Here is a 20,087-nt window from a genome sequence, read left to right as displayed (position 1 = left end):
AGTCAAAAGAGGCAGCACTTCTGTTTCAAGATTTCACAAGACTAATTAATATATAATAATACTAAGAGGTGTTTGGTGCTGATTAATTAACCAGTCAAATGTACACCTTATCTATTACTATTAGCCAATTACGAATTTAAAATCTACGTGTATATATATAGTTATAGCATCGTTTTCTCATGGTCTAAAACGTTTATTATATATATATGGCTTGCTTTGCTTGACCAGAATTAATATCTCTCTACTGTGTTTGACAAGAGAGCAGCACTACCTTCGTTCTTCAAGCAATAAGTTTGACAATGTTTTATAACAAGGCCAGTGATAATGTTTCCATGAAATTGAAACATAATGGAATTGCAGAAAGGTTCATGCTGCATGCATCCTGCATGAAAGATGTTTGTCCTTTCAGACGCAGACGAGAAAAAAAAAGGGGTTTGGTGTAAATCGTATAGAAGTAGGTCAATAGACGCAAAAGAAAACGAACTTGGTTGTAAAAGCAAAATTTGGCCATGTTATTTGTCTGTTTAGACTTTAGACGGTTTACTTCTTTCAACAACAATATTCTGTGTGCTGAAGATATAAATTTAAGTAATTATGTTAGACCCCTTCCAACATTAACAACGGTACTTCGGGGCTAGGACTTTCTCTCGAAGTTGATTCATTAATCATCCGTGCATGTTGACTGTTTTTACCTGTTCCTGGGTTTTGCGGCGGCTACAATACTGATTTTTTTTAACGAAAATTCAAACCAAAGGGAATGAGTTGAACATTGGGCAGCATGTTGGGGTAATTAAAGAGTTGGCAAGTCATAATCGTTACCAAATATTCATAAATTAATGGGAAACACATGTTAACAATTGGGAAGGACTGTTGTGTCATGTGTGCCTAATTTCTGGGCCACCCCTACACAGCTAAGCAAAATAGAGACGCATCATCTGTCGCGGTCGTACACATAATTCTCAAACTGGTGTAAAGCATGCACCATTCTGCATTCATTCTCAACTTAGAGCCGTGGATAAGCAAGCAACTACGCCCACATGGCCACATGACGATAATAAATTTGCAATGCATCCCAGAAATCGGATAATATTCAATTCAGCGTGAACGTGCTTATGCTTACTGATGTTAACATGTTATGGCCACTTTCTGGTGAGTTTCAGTGTTGAGTTATAGTTGTGAAACGAGTCATTTAGCAACAGGGATTTTTAACCCAATGCCGACGAAGAGATCTAGGGATTAATAATTTTTAATTTATTGTTTGTGAGATGAGAGAATGCTGGATCAAGGGCAACAATGCATGCGCCTACGAATAGACATCCCAACAACAAGTTTTACTAATCAATTAATATTGCTTAAGCTACTTTGTTTAATGGGAATCCGAGGCTGGAAATTCTTATTTAAGATTTTGATTGTCTCCTATTAATTTCATTTTAAATTTACCATATTCAAGTTGAGATATGGCAGCATGCTCAAACTTTGATCCTTCTAATTAATGAAAGACTTAAAGGCAGGCAGTTTTCCCAGAGAAATGGGGCAAAAGAACACAGTAGGGACCACGAGGCGGCTGATGAAAAGGGATCAAGGTTGGCTTCTAAACTGATGATGGTGATACCTTAGCCGGAAACAGTAAAATTGAACTTGAATTGCATGCCTACTTCCCAACATTACATTCTCCATTTAATCCTTTACATAAAAGTAAGTTCACATATACTGGAAACAGAGTATGATTATCCATATAGGGGAATTGAAGAAACGTCTTCATCACAGACACAGAGTCGATTAAACTTGTGATAAAAAGGTGAATGCAAATTGCAAAATTCTCCACTTGTTGCACAACTAGCTGGATATTGCTCATTACCTTCCACTTGATAATATATATTATATTATCCATTCTCTAATTTCTGCTTCTATGATGAATGAATACAACATGGTGATGGTGCGGAATTAAGACAGCCAACATGAAGACAAAAACTTTTGATAAGATTTTTTTTAATTTTATTTGGCATCAATGCGGTGGTTACATATAATAATTCAATACATTCTAGGAGCCAACAACAAATGAATCCCATTCCCTCTCTCCTATAATAAATATATTTAATCCTATTTTCTAAAACTACTGACAGCCTACCCTAATTCCTGCATTGTCAACATACAAATGTCAAGTAGTTGTAGTAGGCTTCAATCACCGGCTAAGCTTTTTCCATCATGTGTCATTTCCGCGTCACCACGGGGACCCAATACCTTTGCTGACATGGGCCTTGCCTCTGTTTTGGGCCAAAGTTTTTGTTTGTATACATACCCTGACCCTATTCAATTAAAAAGTGAGCGTTAGTAGAGTTGCCACAGTGATGCTTATAATGACCGAAATGCCATGTGATCCCAACACGTGTCTACACGTGGAGGGAGATGCGTCGCTTTGATCCAAAGCACCTTCGTACACCATTGTGCTGTTGACGAGTGCTGAGTTGTTTGTCGTAGTACTAGTGTCAGTGTTTTTACCACCCTCAGAGGATTTCTGGCTGCAATGAGAAACAAAAACAAAAACTATCCGTTAGGACTATGCTTATAAAAAACAGAAACTAACCGTTAACGTGTCCCCTCCTGATTGTATCCCATAACTGCCCTTTACTTTAGTCATCGATTGGCGAGTAAGTTTAGGTTACCAATTTTACATTAATCTAATATTAAATTGACTAAATTACCCACCCTTCTAAACACCTTTAACGTTATATTCAAGTGTCATAAATTTCATGCAGATTTTCAACGCAAGACTATTTTTGTGATAAGAATTTTTGACAAGGTTAGTTCTTGAATGTAAAAAAAATATTTTGTTGATTTTTAATAAAGTGACGTTATAAAGCACATGGGTCATCCGGAAAATGTGCCCATGGATATATGGATTGTTCTTTTCATGTCGGCATTGGGCGTCGGAAATCAAATAAATATCTCCTCTTGCCGCAACATTAAAAGCTGAGCCCACTACTTAACGTCCATATTTACGGCTTTCGTTAAACTTTTCTTTATAGACAAGACTACCCTTTTAACGTAAAAGTAGAATTACCTGGTGTTAGGTGTGGGACAGAAGGTAATAGTGTAGTCGGGTCCAGATGCGCATGTAAAGGTGCTGGTTTTGTCGTCGTAGGCATAGCTGTATGCATGTGGGCACGCGTTCTTGAAGATCTGAGAGTAAGAAGATGGCTTGCAAGTGTCCGGCGTACTATACGCACCATTGCAACAGTATTGTGGCTGTTGAAATGCTTCACACGCGCTCTTACAAGCTACGCCGTCTTTTCCATCCTCACTCATAACTTTAAGCTCTGACGGGCACGCGCCGTTCAAGTCCACCACACATCCCGTGGTTGAACAATTCTGACCACTACCTCCCTGAGGAACGACGAGCATTGGAAGGTTGTAGCCATCGACCAAACTAACATCGTAGTAATCAAGACCGCCATAACCATCAAGCTTGAATTCAGCTAGCGTGGCAGGTGGAGCAGCGCCACTTCCGGAGCATTCAACCTTGTTAGAGCCGCAATCACCTGTAACGCATGAGAATTTACCAGTGGAGTCTTCGGAGCAAAGAGTTCGACCCCACATGCGGCCGCCCCATGAAGTCGGCGCGGTTATAGTTTTGGACTCACCCTTTTGGAGGGCGAAACCGGTGGTGGAGAGTGCTGGTGCGTCTGCGTTTGAAAGAATGCCTGGCCATACTGTGTAGTCACATTTATTAATCATGATGAAGGTTGTGGACATAACCCCATTAATCAATAATTGAGAAATGAAAACAGGTAATAAAAGAGAGATTATTGATGTTAGTTGAGGCGCCATTGAAGTTAGCTGTTTATGAATAATAATAAAAAAAAAAAAAATGAAGAATGAAAAGGGAAAAAGAAGAAGAAGTGGTGAGTTCGATACGAGAACCAAATTCCCACCGTTGAACTTCTTCTTCTTTGAGAGAAACGAGAGCGAAGAGGGAGAGGTCAGAGGTGGATGAGATTCCAAAATGACAACACAGAGTCGGTATTTCCCGTTATTTATAAGCAAAACTGGGAGGACCCACTAAAAAGTTACGTTGAGAAAATGACTAAAAAAAGGGCGTCCTGCATTTGCATTTTGTGTTCGGAAATTTAACGGTAGTAAGTTGAAGATTTTCAACTTCAGATATTTTATACATCATATGCCATCACCTTCCCTTGTAGCAATTGATAGAATCCATTAACGGGTAGTAAGTTAAAATTTTAAGCTTCAGATATTTATATATCATATTCCATCACCCTCCCCTGTATTCTTGATTACATAACAATAGATTGAAAAACATTTATGAACAACAACAACAACAGAATGTCATAATTCTTAATCAGCAACTAACGTTAACCACCAAGTATAAGACTCCATTGAAATCTAATTTTAAATTCTAACGTCTTTAACTCATGATCTTTATTTTACAAATTTTCATTGGACTTAATAAAAATGGCTTCTGCGTGTTTCAGTTGAGTGCGTGCAAAGATTTGCTGCTTATATTTACTCCAAATTTCTTAAGTTCACATCAGAATTAATAATTTAAATGCCATACTGTTCCGTTTAGTTCAAGAAACCAACTGGACCTCACTCTCATCTGAAATGAAGAAATTCTGGGGATTATTGAATGCCAATAATAGTGTTATAAATCATTAAGGCTTATTATATTTAAATACCCGTAAAAAAAATGAATTGAAATGTTCAAAATATGAAAGAAAATAAGCAAAAGATTATGAAATGGAATTACTCTAACGTATAGTTGATTTCCAATCTATATCAGTTAGTTGATGTTGAAAGGTGAACCTACTTTGGTGGAGGAAATGATGGTCACAGTAGAAGAGTTGGTTGAAGACAAAGAGGAAAGAAGCAGAGTCACCAGGTCGTTGCAGCGATTACAATAGCCACAATGATAGAAATAGTCGCTGTAACCAGCCTGAATGTGAAGAAACAATTACAGCCGCGACGATGAAAATGATGGCCGCGACAAGCGTCCTAGATTCAAGTTTTAAAGTTTATGTTAATTTCATGTTTTAAGTAATTTTGTTTTATGATAACTTCTATGTTTTGCAAGATTTGCTACTTTAATCAAAGTCTTGTTTTAGGAATAAGAGTTTCAAAATATGTATTTTCCTTTTGTTAAGTTTAAGTTGAATTAAGAAGTAGTTTTTTATTGGAAGTTTCTTACCATAAGAGATGTGAAGTTTTCAATGTATTTTGAGTAATTCAGATTAATAAAAAGAAGTTTAGCTTTCTTTTTGTAAGCTCATCACGTTTTTGGACTTTGCAAGTTTGATTTGTTACTCCCAATTTCCAACAATTGACAAGTGAAAATGGCAACCACAGTTGATAAAATAGAATAAATTAAGGTAAAGTGCTGGAGGCGGCTTCTGTTATTGTCATAGAGTCTTATTTGGTTTGTATTTTGGCCATATAAAATTAAATTAATACACGTTCGGTCAACTTCGTAGTGCAAGTTCTTGGTGTGGTTTTGACCAAGTGTTGAATTGAGCAATATCCAAAATGGTGATTAGCCAACAATTTGACACGCAGCATGGAATTTTAAGAGATAGTTAAAAGTTAGCTTCAACTTCCAACGGTTGAGACAATCCGNGCAGCTTCTGTTATTGTCATAGAGTCTTATTTGGTTTGTATTTTGGCCATATAAAATTAAATTAATACACGTTTGGTCAACTTCGTAGTGCAAGTTCTTGGTGTGGTTCTGACCAAGTGTTGAATTAAGCAATACCCAAAATGGTGATTAGCCAACAATTTGACACACACCATGGAATTTAAAGAGATAGTTAAAGGTTAGCTTCAACTTCCAACGGTTGAGACAATCCGAGGTATTGGTTGAACAGCCTTCACCTTTAGTTTTGTTGTGCCTAAAAAATCCCACTTATGTCAACACCAACTAATCAAAGTTTAAGAAGGTTTTGTATCGTCCAGAAGCTATCACATCACCCTAAGACAAAAAAGATAAGACCGTCACCAACCTAGCAGATTCAAGTTTTGTCTATAAGTGGATGATGACCGTACACTTGTTCCAACTTTATTAAAATAAAGTGATAAGGATCAAGGAGTGGTCCCACGTGTTATGACAACTTGCAGAAGCACTCATTAATTTGACTTAAAAAGTGTATAAATGACCACTTCTCTTTACGAAAAGAATGGGGTTTTGGGACATATGAGAGCTAGGTCTAGATTTGAGCTTCATTATTTCTCTCTGTAAACAAAATATTTCTTCATCTTTGTATGCCTTACGAACAATATCATAAAAATAGTCAAAGAATAATAAAATAACAATAGATGTAGGATTTGCTTTAAACATCCGAATCACTATAAAAATCTCTCTTGTCAGTTTATTATTTATGTTTCTGTAACATATATATCTCAGTACCATATTTAGATCTCATGGATTGATCACGTGTAATTTCTAAGATTCTCATAACACTTTACATGTGTGAGTCGTTAGTGTCTAAAATCAAATCATCAAGAAGTTTCAATCACAGTTTCTAACAACGAAAATAGTCTTACCGAAAACAGCTGCTTTCTTCTTCTTGATTACACGAAAGATCTCCCATTTAATGAAATGTTGGATATTTTCATACAATATGTCCACTTGCATGTGTTAAATTAATTTCATTCCCGGGAGATTTTAACTTGAAAATGAATTATCTGGGTTTGAATGTGTCAAGTAGCCACCACCTTGGACTGAGCTTGGCTACCTTAGCACGCCAACCAAGACAAAACTGCAGCCTGGGAATCCATCTGTAAATGTTCATATTATTGGCCGCAGGGTCACACTCATCAGTCGCAGTGAAGCAGACATGAATGATCAACATTCAATCTCTCTACTCATCTTCAGATTAATACAATTTATATATGTTTTAACTTGTACAGCTCACAATGCATGCACTGGGAACGCTGTGAAAGAGAATCAGAAACCTCCCACTCTGTATGTGATAAGATAATATCATTCCACCAAATCATAAATGGTCAATTACTGACTATTATAAAAGGGCCTTCTTCCATCCTTTTCAACTCCAAGATAAGGGCAATTCCATTATTAAACAGTAAGGACTTGCTTGGTGTGCGATTCAAATATGAGTGTTTAAACATGTTTTACATATTTAATTTCTACAAACTTTAAACGTGATGAGAATAAGCTAATGATCACTATGAAGCAATAAACTCAATATTTTGTTTTTGGGTTGTTTTCAGAATTAAATCTTGAAACACATTTTTTTTAAAACATATGAACTGACTATGCTTTGTATGTATCCTTTTATTTTATTTTATTATCACCCAATTGAATAATACATTTCTCTCGTCAGGCTTAAACCTTCCAACATATAACTCCAACTCTGTTCCATCCAAGCATGTATCAGCAGAAAAAAATTAGGGCTTAATTTATTAGGTAAAGTTGGGATTAGCTTTATAATTATTGAATTAACCTTATATGTTCATCTTATCCCTTTGTCTTCCACCCAAACTTGGTGTCTGATGTGGGGTCAAAATGGTTTACAATTTGTAAAAGGGTCGGCAACCTCTCAATTCAATGTGGCAGCAGCAGCCAGCAAGCGGGTGAGATATAGTCCAAATGCTAAGCTTTCTTATTGCTAAGAAATTATAACAGTAAAGGCCAGAATTATTCTTGAAGTTAGGGCAAATTCTTTGTTAATCTAGAAAGAAGATTCTCATTGTCGACCATTGAATTAGCTTAGTTTTTGTCTAAAAGTAATTTCACTTTGGTTTTGAAAATCAAAAAGCTAATCTAACAGATGGCCTCTTATTATTTATTAGCATTCAACAAGAAAACGACGTCAGGTTTTTAACCTCCAGGCTTCTATATTTATAGTGAAAACTTGAAAGCTGTTATTTTGAGTGGATTATGGCATTGTTAATATTTTCAGCTAATTTATGCTTAACCCTAAATCTAACTGGTTTGTCTTAACTACTGGAAAGTAACAGCTTGTGGTCGACTGGTGATGATTGGACAAGATTTGCCGGAATTCTTGAATTGAAGGCATGAAAATTCAACAAAGTTAATGTTATAGGTGGGATTTTTGATAGTGATGGGAAATTTAACAGTGTGTTTAGACTTTAGCAACAAATCACGGGCGGCTCTCAGTGAAATGTCAAAACAAAATTCACCTGCCGTTTTGAATAGCTAGAATTCTGAAATGAAATTTGATTATTATCACCTGATAAAACGCACTTGAAACAGATGCCATCACTCATTTCGTAATTCTCCATCAACAAGGAAGTGATAACAATTTTTAAGCAACTTTGATGCTAATTTGTCCAATTTTTAAATCACATCTACTTCTGCTGATGCAAAAAGGTAGCCATTTGAACGCCATTATTGAGACTCAAGATTGCTTAATTTAACTAGCAAAGTTTTGTAGGTTTCTATCATGACAAATCAGTTACCATCTTCTCTATTATCCTTGTGACCTACTCTAGCTGTTCAACATGTTCAAGTGTGAACCGCAGAATTAAAACCATTGTGATTTGATATCGCTTTCTTTCTTTCTTTCTTATTTGAAAGACAGTGATTTTCTTTTCGAATAATTTGTCTAATTATTGTTGCTTGTTCTAATAGAAGACTAGCACCCCTCAAATGATGAGCTTGGACGAAAGCCGAAAAGGGGACAGGGTTGCTTCAGTTCACATTATCGTATTGACATAATTTTGTCAAAACAAGGTTTAATTTTTGTGGCTGACGAGAAGAATCTTTTGACAAATTGGCTACAACTTTTTGGATTAGTGTATTTTTATTGTTTTAAAGGAAAATATAATAGGCCGACTGCATAAAAGACACAGAACCAGAGGGGGAAAAAATACAAGAAGCCCACAAATCAAAGCTAAAGAAGAGTCTGACCCAACTAAGCCACAGCCAACTTCAGCACATCAGGCCTTAAATTTAGACATTACCAGATTTCTTATGGACTATCTAATTTCATGGCATCCACTGATCCATCCTGTGTACTTGGTGCCTGATGAGATGACACTGAGCATTGAAGTATGCTAAAATAAAATTTGTTTCAACTGGAAAAAAAAGAAAAAGAATAATAATGATGCTATATACAAAATTAATTAGACATCATCCACCGCTATACGCTTGGCAAGGATGCGAAGAAAACGAGTGAGGGACTTTTTGGCACTTATAATTGCTGCATCAACTTCCCTTTCATTTACTTCAACAACAGTCCTGCTTTCTTCACTTGCGTGTACTCTCTTCACAAGTTTGCGCAATTCCTGTCAATGGGGCAGCATAGCTTATACTCAATATTGGACCGAATATTGCCAGATACAAAGATACTCATCCATGTGATTCTACTGCCCAAGTTATATTGGGTTATTCAACTTTCACGTGCACTTCGCGTCCAAGGGGAAAAATTGCTAAATGTAAGGTTTCGTGGTGTACAAGGGACATGGTCATGCTTTCAAATTGGCAGGTGACTCAAAAGTTCTCATTATCTAAATGGTTTACTTTCAGCTAATAAACAGCTCATCTATCATCCTTATTACAGAGCGATCAAATGATCAATAGCAATCTATACTCAAATGATAAACTAGAGCTTGCAAGGAGGACTGTACTTACCTGACGATCAAAATCAACATTCTGAATTGAGTAAACCTCATTTGTAATTTGAACATCCTTACTTATCAGGCCGTCGAACCATCTAGTTGCCTTGTTGATATGCTCAAGTGATTCCTTAAAAACCACACATAAAGAGTAAGAAAACTTGCTAATATTTAAGAATATAAGCTGAGAGGAAGTCTTCTGACAACAAAAATAATATTTGGCCTGACAATTTCTCCCAATGGTCATGAAGAAAAAGCTCCCAGGGAATCCTAATAATTTGTTTCACTTGAATGTAAATGTGCAATCAAAGATTGATGTTTATAAACAAAAGAAATTATATAATACCTCTTCTTCCTCCTCATTCTCACTTTCTTCAGACTCTTGGTCATCATCTCCAATGATTTTTGCCTCTGAGCCAGCTAAAGCATGCAGCGTATGATGGTCTCCATCTTTTGTTGCCTGAATTAATGCTTCCATCAAGTCTGGTTCAACTTCCCGCAGCAGTTTACCTAACACACATTTCACCTTAAGTAAGTAAAGAGGCAGACAAGCAGCAGGATGAGAGGAAATAATGTACCGTCCCAAGATTCACCTTTTCAAGGAATAAGACCAATCATAACGGAAACAACCATCTTATATTTTTACCTCACGTAATAATTACTAAAGCATACAAATACTCATAGAATTTGAAATGGACTTGACTTCTCACCCAATAATAAGACATTTTTGAATAGGAGGATTATCTCCTCTTATAAACCAATAGGCTTGAGCGATCAAGCTCATATGTTGAGTTATGCCTATTGATGGAGGTAGTTGTTGGCTTTAACTCTTCACCCGCTAATCAAACACTCAGCTTAACTGTGCCTAACTCTGATACCATGATAGAATTTAAGGTGAGTTTGACTCTCACCTAATAAGACCTTTTTGAATGAGAGGATTGCCCCCTCTTATAAACTAGTAGGCTTGAGCGTGCCTGGTCGGTGTGAGACTTCAACACTCCCCCTCACGGTCAAGCTCATATGTTGGGTCATGCCTATTGATGATTGTGTCAGAGTTTGAGTTTTGGTTGTTTGCCATTGAAAAATCTAACTGAGTATCTGTTTGAATTGTAAGGACAGAAAGAGAGACTAGCTGAGTATTGTTTTAACTGAGTATCTGTTTAAATTACAAGGACAGAAAAGAGAGGCTAGATGAGCGAAAGTTGATTGAGAGGCTAGATAAGCGAAAGCTGATAATTTAGTGAATTCAATTATTATTGAATTGATTATAAATGAATCAACATTGCCTATTTATAGAAAAATAAGCTATTTAATAAGGAAACATAATATTGTAACAATACCTAAAATCTCCTAAAATAAGGAAAGATAATATTGTTTCACAATTAAGGAAACATATATTTTTTATTCCATTTTGCACTTCAACACCCTCCCTCAAGCTTGTGGTTATAAACCACAAGCTTGCGTAAAAGATGCAAATGTTGGTGATTATGTNACTTGCTAATATTTAAGAATATAAGCTGAGAGGAAGTCTTCTGACAACAAAAATAATATTTGGCCTGACAATTTCTCCCAATGGTCATGAAGAAAAAGCTCCCAGGGAATCCTAATAATTTGTTTCACTTGAATGTAAATGTGCAATCAAAGATTGATGTTTATAAACAAAAGAAATTATATAATACCTCTTCTTCCTCCTCATTCTCACTTTCTTCAGACTCTTGGTCATCATCTCCAATGATTTTTGCCTCTGAGCCAGCTAAAGCATGCAGCGTATGATGGTCTCCATCTTTTGTTGCCTGAATTAATGCTTCCATCAAGTCTGGTTCAACTTCCCGCAGCAGTTTACCTAACACACATTTCACCTTAAGTAAGTAAAGAGGCAGACAAGCAGCAGGATGAGAGGAAATAATGTACCGTCCCAAGATTCACCTTTTCAAGGAATAAGACCAATCATAACGGAAACAACCATCTTATATTTTTACCTCACGTAATAATTACTAAAGCATACAAATACTCATAGAATTTGAAATGGACTTGACTTCTCACCCAATAATAAGACATTTTTGAATAGGAGGATTATCTCCTCTTATAAACCAATAGGCTTGAGCGATCAAGCTCATATGTTGAGTTATGCCTATTGATGGAGGTAGTTGTTGGCTTTAACTCTTCACCCGCTAATCAAACACTCAGCTTAACTGTGCCTAACTCTGATACCATGATAGAATTTAAGGTGAGTTTGACTCTCACCTAATAAGACCTTTTTGAATGAGAGGATTGCCCCCTCTTATAAACTAGTAGGCTTGAGCGTGCCTGGTCGGTGTGAGACTTCAACACTCCCCCTCACGGTCAAGCTCATATGTTGGGTCATGCCTATTGATGATTGTGTCAGAGTTTGAGTTTTGGTTGTTTGCCATTGAAAAATCTAACTGAGTATCTGTTTGAATTGTAAGGACAGAAAGAGAGACTAGCTGAGTATTGTTTTAACTGAGTATCTGTTTAAATTACAAGGACAGAAAAGAGAGGCTAGATGAGCGAAAGTTGATTGAGAGGCTAGATAAGCGAAAGCTGATAATTTAGTGAATTCAATTATTATTGAATTGATTATAAATGAATCAACATTGCCTATTTATAGAAAAATAAGCTATTTAATAAGGAAACATAATATTGTAACAATACCTAAAATCTCCTAAAATAAGGAAAGATAATATTGTTTCACAATTAAGGAAACATATATTTTTTATTCCATTTTGCACTTCAACACCCTCCCTCAAGCTTGTGGTTATAAACCACAAGCTTGCGTAAAAGATGCAAATGTTGGTGATTATGTCAGAGTTTGAGCTTTGGTTGTTTGCCATTGGAAAATCTAACCTAGTATCTGTTTGAATTACAGGGACAAAAAGAGAAGCTGGTTGAGTATTGTGCTATCCGAGTATTTGTTTGAATTGTAGAGATAGAAAGAGAGGCTGGCTGAGCAGAAGTTGATTCAACCTAGAAGCTCTGATACCATGCCAGAATTATGAGCAAATGAGACTTAAGGAAAGATAATATTGTTTCACAATTAAGGAAACATATATTTTGTATTCCATTTTGCACTTCAACACTCCCCTTCAAGCATGTGGTCATAAACCACAAGCTTGCATAAAAGATGCAAATGTTGGTGATTATGTCAGAGTTTGAGCTTTGGTTGTTTGCCATTGGAAAATCTAGCTGAGTATTTGTTAGAATTGCAGGGACAAAAAGAGTGGCTAGCTGAGTATTGTGCTAACCGAGTATCTGTTTGAATTGTAGGGACATAAAAGAGAGACTAGCTGAATAAAAGCTGATTCAACTTGACTCTGATACCATAATAGAATTTGAGGTGGGTTTGACTCCTCATCTAATAAGATTTTTTTGAATGGGAGGATTACTCCACCATGCCTAGTCGGACTACAACAAATACAATTTCATACCAATCTAAAGCTATAAGAGAAAAAGCGTTTCAAGCAGTGAAGCAAAAGATACAAACAGTTTATTTAGCACGGGAACAAAAGTAGTTTGCAATAATGGACTTGTTTACCTATATAGTTATACTGCCTCCGCTTTCCTTCTTTAACATCGGGCCCAAGTCTCTGCGACCAAAGAACAAACACTTAATCCTCACCAACAAAAATAAAAACCAGTGCTTAAATCAAGCAAAAGAAACATCAAAACTAACCAATAAACCCAATGTAAAGAAGCACCTTAACTAGCATTAGAGCATCCAACACATCTTGGTCAAGAGAAGCCACTCTACAATCCCCAATAAACCCCCAAAAATAAATAAATAAAACAGTTAATTCTTAATAGGCAAAAACGTATGATGTCAACTTTAGTAATTAAAAATAATTGGGAATGTACTTGAGGATGCGTTTGATTTGAGGAGTGGAGAAGGCGGCAAGGTCCATGCCCCAATGGACAGCGCGCTTAGCCTCGCGCTTCTTGTGATTGCGGCTCTTCTTTAGCTCGGAATCAGAGTCGCTTGTGTTGTCATCTTCTTTGGGATCAGATGTTGTAGTAGCATTTGGTAGTCTGAGTCCGCGTGAGCGGTGATGGACGTTCCGACGAGAGGAAGCTACTGAGGTTAAACACATACAACACGACCAAGAGTTTTTAGTGGTTAGTGTTGGTAGTAGGATTGACGACAGTAAATGATTGGATGGTGCTTGGGAGCAGCAATGCTGCTGAAGCTGTGGCCATTGCCTTAAAGGCCGCATTAGTCGCGCCATGTAAAACTTCTCTGCACTGCACTGCGCTGTACTGTCCCTGAAGTGGGGTGCGATGGCCAACTTAAACCGGGAACCGTTTTATTCAAAATCAGCGGAAGCAAAAGAACTGGGTTAAGTCTTTTGGGCCTGACTAGATTTGTATGTATCCTTTTTTTATTTTATTATCAACCAATTGAATAATACATTTCTCTGTCAGGCTTAAACCTTCCAACATATAACTCCAATCTGTTCCATCCAAGCATGTTCAGCAGAAAAAAATTAGGGCTTAATTTATTAGGTAAAGTTGGGATTAGCTTTATAATTATTGAATTAACCTTATATGTTCATCTTATCCCTTTGTCTTCCACCCAAACTTGGTGTCGATGTGGGGTCAAAAGGTTACAATTTGTAAAAGGGTCGGCAAACCTCTCATTCAATTGGCAGCAGCAGCCAGCAAGCGGGGTGAGATATACCAAATGCTAAGCTTTCTTATTGAAGAAATTATAACGTAAAGGCCAGAATTATTCTTGAAGTTAGGGCAAATTCTTGTTAATCAGAAAGAAGATTCTCATTGTCGACCATTGAATTAGCTAGTTTTGTTCGAAAAGTAATTTCACTTTGGTTTTGAAAATCAAAAGGCTAATCTAACAGATGGCCTCTTATTATTAAGCATTCAACAAGAAAACGCGTCAGGTTTTTAACCTCCAGGCTTCTAATTTATAGTGAAAACTTGAAAGCTGTTATTTTGAGTGGATTATGGCATTGTTAATATTTTCAGCTAATTTATGCTTAACCCTAAATCTAACTGGTTTGTCTTAACTACTGGAAAGTAACAGCTTGTGGCGACTGGTGATGATTGACAAAGATTTGCCGGATTTGAATTGAAGGCATGAAAATTCAACAAAGTTAATGTTATAGGTGGGATTTTTTGATAGTGATGGGAAATTTAGACTTTAGCAACAAATCACGGGCGGCTCTCAGTGAAATGTCAAAACAAAATTCACCTGCCGTTTTGAATAGCTAGAATTCTGAAATGAAATTTTATTATCACCTGTAAAACGCACTTGAAACAGATGCCATCACTCATTCGTAATTCTCCATCAACAAGGAAGTGATAACAATTTTAAGCAACTTGATTCTAATTGTCCAATTTTTAAATCACATCTACTTCTGCTGATGCAAAAAGGTAGCCATTTGAACGCCATTATTGAGATCTCAGATTGCTTAATTTAACTAGCAAGTTTTGTAGGTTTCTATCATGACAAATCAGTTACCATCTTCTCTTATCCTTGTGACCTACTCTAGCTGTCAACTGTTCAAGTGTGAACCGCAGAATTAAAACCATTGTGATTTGTACGCTTTCTTTCTTTCTTTATTTGAAAGACAATGATTTTCTTTCGAATAATGTCTAATATTGTTGCTTGTCTTATAGAAAGATAGCACCCCTCAAATGATGAGCTTGGACGAAAGCGAAAAGGGGACAGGGTTGCTTCAGTTCACAATCGTATGACATAATTTTGTCAAACAAAGTTAATTTTGTGGCTGACGACAAGAATCTTTTGACAAATTGGTATAACTTTGGATTATGTATATTTTTATTGTTTAAAGGAAAATATAATAGGCCGATGATAAAAGACACAGAACCAGAGGGGGAAAAAACAAGAAGCCACAAATCAAGCTAAAGAGAGTCTGACCAACTAAGCCCCAGCCAACTTCACACTAAGGCCTAAATTTAGACATTACCAGATTCTTATGGACTTCTAATTTCATGGCATCCACTGATCCATCCTGTTACTTGGTGCCTGATGAGATGACACTGAGCATGAAGTATTATGCTAAAATAAAATTTGTTTCAACTGGAAAAAGAAAGAATAATAATGTGTACTACAAAATTAATTAGACATCATCCACCGCTATACGCTTGGCAAGATGCGAAGAAAACGGTGAGGGACTTTTTGGCACTTATAATTTCTGCATCAACTTCCCTTTCATTTTCTTAACAACAGTCCTGCTTTCTTCACTTGCGTGTACTCTCTTCACAAGTTTGCGCAATTCCTGTCAATGGGGCAGCATAGCTTATACTCAATATTGGACAGATATTGCCAGATACAAAGAACTCATCCATGTGATTCTACTGCCCAATTAATTGGGTTATTCAACTTTCACGTGCACTTCGCGTCCAAGGGGAAAAATGTAAATGAAGGTTTCGTGGTGTACAAGGGACATGTCATGCTTTCAAATGGCAGGTGACTCAAAGTTCTCATTATCTAAATGGTTTCTTTCAGCTAATAAAAAAGCTCATCTATAATCCTTATTACAGAGAGATCAAATATCAATAGCAATACTATACTAAATGATAAACTAGAGCTTGCAAGGAGGACTGGATTACCTGACGATCAAAATAACATTCTGAATTGAGTAAACCTCATTTGTAATTTGAACATCTTACTTATCAGGCCGTCGAACATCTAGTTGCCTTGTTGATATGCTCAAGTGATTCCTTAAAAACACACATAAGAGTAGAAACTTGCTAATATTAAGATATAAGTGAGAGGAAGTCTTCTGACAAACAAATAATATTTGGCCTGACAATTTCTCCAATGGTCATGAAGAAAAGCTCCCAGGGAATCCTAATATTTGTTTCACTTGAATGTAAATGTGCAATCAAAGATTGATGTTTAAAACAAAAGAAATTATATAATACCTCTTCTTCCTCCTATTCTCACTTTCTTCAGACTCTTGGTCATCATCTCCAATGATTTTTGCCTCTGACCAGCTAAAGCATGCAGCGTATGATGGTTCCATCTTTTGTTGCCTGAATTAATGCTTCCATCAAGTCTGGTTCAATCCCGCAGCAGTTTACCTAACACACATTTCACCTTAAGTAAGGCGGCTTCTGTTATTGTCATAGAGTCTTATTTGGTTTGTATTTTGGCCATATAAAATTAAATTAATACACGTTCGGTCAACTTCGTAGTGCAAGTTCTTGGTGTGGTTTTGACCAAGTGTTGAATTGAGCAATATCCAAAATGGTGATTAGCCAACAATTTGACACGCAGCATGGAATTTTAAGAGATAGTTAAAAGTTAGCTTCAACTTCCAACGGTTGAGACAATCCGGGTATTGGTTGAACAGCCTTCACCTTTAGTTTTGTTGTGCCTAAAATATCGTACTTATGTCAGCATCAACCAATCAAAGTTTAAAAAGGTTTTATGTCGTTTAAGAGTTGTCACATTGCCCTAAAATAAAAGAGATACAAGTTCACCAACCTAATAGATTTAAGTTTTGTTTATGAGTGGATGATGACCTCACACTTGTCCCAATTTTATCAAAATAAAGTGATAAGGATTAATGAGTGGTCTCCACGTGTCATGATAACTTGCAGAAACACTCATTACATTAACCTAAAAAGTTGTATAAATAAACACCTCTCTTCACGAAAAGAAGGGGATTTTGGGGCATATGAGAACTAAACATAGATTTGAGCCTCATTATTTATTTCTATAAGCAAAGTATTTCTTCATCTTTGTATGTCTTACGGACAATATCATAAAAATAGTTAAAGAATAATAAAATAACAGTAGATGTAGGATTTACTTTAAGAATCCGAACCACTATAAAAACCTCTCTTGTCAGTCTATTATTTATATTTCTGCAACATATATAATCTCAGTACCATATTCAAATCTCATGGATCGATCACGTGTAATTTCTAAGACTCTCTTAGCACTTTACACGTGCGAGTCATTGGTGTCCAAAATCAAATATCAACAAGTTTCAAATGGGTGTTCAAAAGCGGTTAACCGAACCGGATTTTCGGTTTGGGAAAATTCCCGAACCGAAACCGAACCAGTTTTAGGAAAAATCGGTTTTTCGATTAACTGAAAAACTAGTTAACCGTTTTAAAAAAAGCGGTTAACCGGTTGTAAACCGGTTTTCTCTTTTTTTTTTTTTTAATAAAACATTTTTTTTTTAATTTTGTTCTAAATTAAATTGCAAATATAGACAATACATTGGGAACTAAGAAAAAAAATTTGGGTTGGGATTTTAGATTAAGTGGATTAGGGATTTATTTTAGTTTAGGTTATTATTTATTTATTTAATATATATATATATATACACATTTTTTTGAACACTCACTTTCAATCACAGTTTCTAACAACGAAAATAGTCTTACCGAAAACAGCTGCTTTCTTCTTCTTGATTACACGAAAGATCTCCCATTTAATGAAATGTTGGATATTTTCATACAATATGTCCACTTGCATGTGTTAAATTAATTTCATTCCCGGGAGATTTTAACTTGAAAATCAATTATCTGGGTTTGAATGTGTCAAGTAGCCACCACCTTGGACTGAGCTTTGCTACCTTAACACGCCAACTCAATACAAAACTGCAGCCTGGGAATCCATCTGTAAATGTTCATATTATTGGCCGCAGGGTCACACTCATCAGTCGCAGTGAAGCAGACATGAATGATCAACATTCAATCTCTCTACTCATCTTCAGATTAATACAATTTATATATGTTTTAACTTGTACAGCTCACAATGCATGCACTGGGAACGCTGTGAAAGAGAATCAGAAACCTCCCACTCTGTATGTGATAAGATAATATCATTCCACCAAATCATAAATGGTCAATTACTGACTATCATTAAAGGGCCTTCTTCCATCCTTTTCAACTCCAAGATAAGGGCAATTCCATTATTAAACAGTAAGGACTTGCTTGGTGTGCGATTCAAATATGAGTGTTTAAACATGTTTTACATATTTAATTTCTACAAACTTTAAACGTGATGAGAATAAGCTAATGATCACTATGAAGCAGTAAACTCAATATTTTGTTTTTGGGTTGTTTTCAGAATTAAATCTTGAAACACATTTTTTTTAAAACATATGAACTGACTCGGCTTGTAATGTATCCTTTATTTTATTTTATTATCACCCAATTGAATAATACATTTCTTCGTCAGGCTTAAACCTTCCAAAAATATAACTCCAACTCTGTTCCATCCAAGCATGTATCAGCAGAAAAAAATTAGGGCTTAATTATTAGGTAAAGTTGGGATTAGCTTTATAATTATTGAATAACCTTATATGTTCATCTTATCCCTTGCTTCCACCCAAACTTGGTGTCTGATGTGGGGTCAAAATGGTTTCAATTTGTAAAAGGGTCGGCAACTCTCAATTCAATGGCAGCAGCAGCCAGCAAGCGGGTGAGATATAGTCCAAATGCTAAGCTTTCTATTGCTAAGAAATATAACAGTAAAGGCCAGAATTATTCTTGAAGTTAGGGCAAATTCTTTGTTAATCAGAAAGAAGATCTCATTGTCGCCATTGAATTAGCTTAGTTTTTGTCGAAAGTAATTTCACTTTGGTTTTGAAAATCAAAAAGGCTAATCTAACAGATGGCCTCTTATATTATTAGCATTCAACAAGAAAACGACGTCAGGTTTTTAACCTCCAGGCTTCTATAGTTATAGTGAAAACTTGAAAGCTGTTATTTTGAGTGGATTATGGCATTGTTAAATTTTCAGCTAATTATGCTTAACCCTAAATCTAACTGGTTTGTCTTAACTACTGGAAAGTAACAGCTTGTGGCCGACTGGTGATGATTGGACAAGATTTGCCGGAATTCTTGAATTGAAGGCATGAAAATTCAACAAAGTTAATGTTATAGGTGGGGATTTTGATAGTGATGGGAAATTTAGACTTTAGCAACAAATCACGGGCGGCTCTCAGTGAAATGTCAAAACAAAATTCACCTGCCGTTTGAATAGCTAGAATTCTGAAATGAAATTGATTATTATCACCTGATAAAACGCACTTGAAACAGATGCCATCACTCATTTCGTAATTCTCCATCAACAAGGAAGTGATAACAATTTTGAAGCAACTTGATTCTAATTTGTCCAATTTTTAAATCACACTACTTCTGCTGATGCAAAAAGGTAGCCATTTGAACGCCATTATTGAGACTCAAGATTGCTTATTTACAATAGCAAGTTTTGTGTTTCTATCATGACAAATCAGTTACCATCTTCTTCTTATCCTTGTGACCTCTCTAGCTGTCAACATGTTCAAGTGTGAACCGCAGAATTAAAACCATTGTGATTTGATACGCTTTCTTTCTTTCTTTCTTATTGAAAGACAAGTGATTTCTTTTCGAATAATTTGTCTAATTATGTGTGTTGTTCAGAATACTAGCACCCTCAAATGATGAGCTTGGACGAAAGCCGAAAAGGGGACAGGGTT

General features: G+C 36.1%; 2 protein-coding genes across 2 annotated transcripts; both read right to left on the bottom strand.

The window, feature by feature from the left end:
- Nucleotides 1-2,095: 2,095 nt before the first annotated feature.
- On the bottom strand, nucleotides 2,096-4,014 carry LOC116141859 (thaumatin-like protein 1b). The gene is made up of 2 exons (XM_031427328.1): nucleotides 3,062-4,014; nucleotides 2,096-2,519 (listed from the first exon to the last, which is right to left on the bottom strand). Exons 1-2 carry the CDS (start codon nucleotides 3,826-3,828, stop codon nucleotides 2,315-2,317), a joined length of 972 nt encoding a protein of 323 aa, XP_031283188.1. The 5' UTR covers nucleotides 3,829-4,014; the 3' UTR covers nucleotides 2,096-2,314.
- A 5,069-nt stretch (nucleotides 4,015-9,083) lies between these two features.
- Nucleotides 9,084-13,557, bottom strand: LOC116141914. Its single transcript, XM_031427395.1, has 6 exons — nucleotides 13,483-13,557; nucleotides 13,326-13,374; nucleotides 13,163-13,214; nucleotides 11,289-11,452; nucleotides 9,626-9,739; nucleotides 9,084-9,279 (listed from the first exon to the last, which is right to left on the bottom strand). Exons 1-6 carry the CDS (start codon nucleotides 13,527-13,529, stop codon nucleotides 9,118-9,120), a joined length of 588 nt encoding a protein of 195 aa, XP_031283255.1. The 5' UTR covers nucleotides 13,530-13,557; the 3' UTR covers nucleotides 9,084-9,117.
- Nucleotides 13,558-20,087: the final 6,530 nt, after the last annotated feature.

The sequence above is a fragment of the Pistacia vera genome, unplaced genomic scaffold, assembly GCF_008641045.1.
Source record: "Pistacia vera cultivar Batoury unplaced genomic scaffold, PisVer_v2 Contig400, whole genome shotgun sequence".
In the NCBI taxonomy this organism is placed as follows: Eukaryota; Viridiplantae; Streptophyta; class Magnoliopsida; order Sapindales; family Anacardiaceae; genus Pistacia; species Pistacia vera.
Note: the sequence above shows the minus strand (reverse complement) of the source record. Positions and strands in the feature narration are given on the sequence as shown.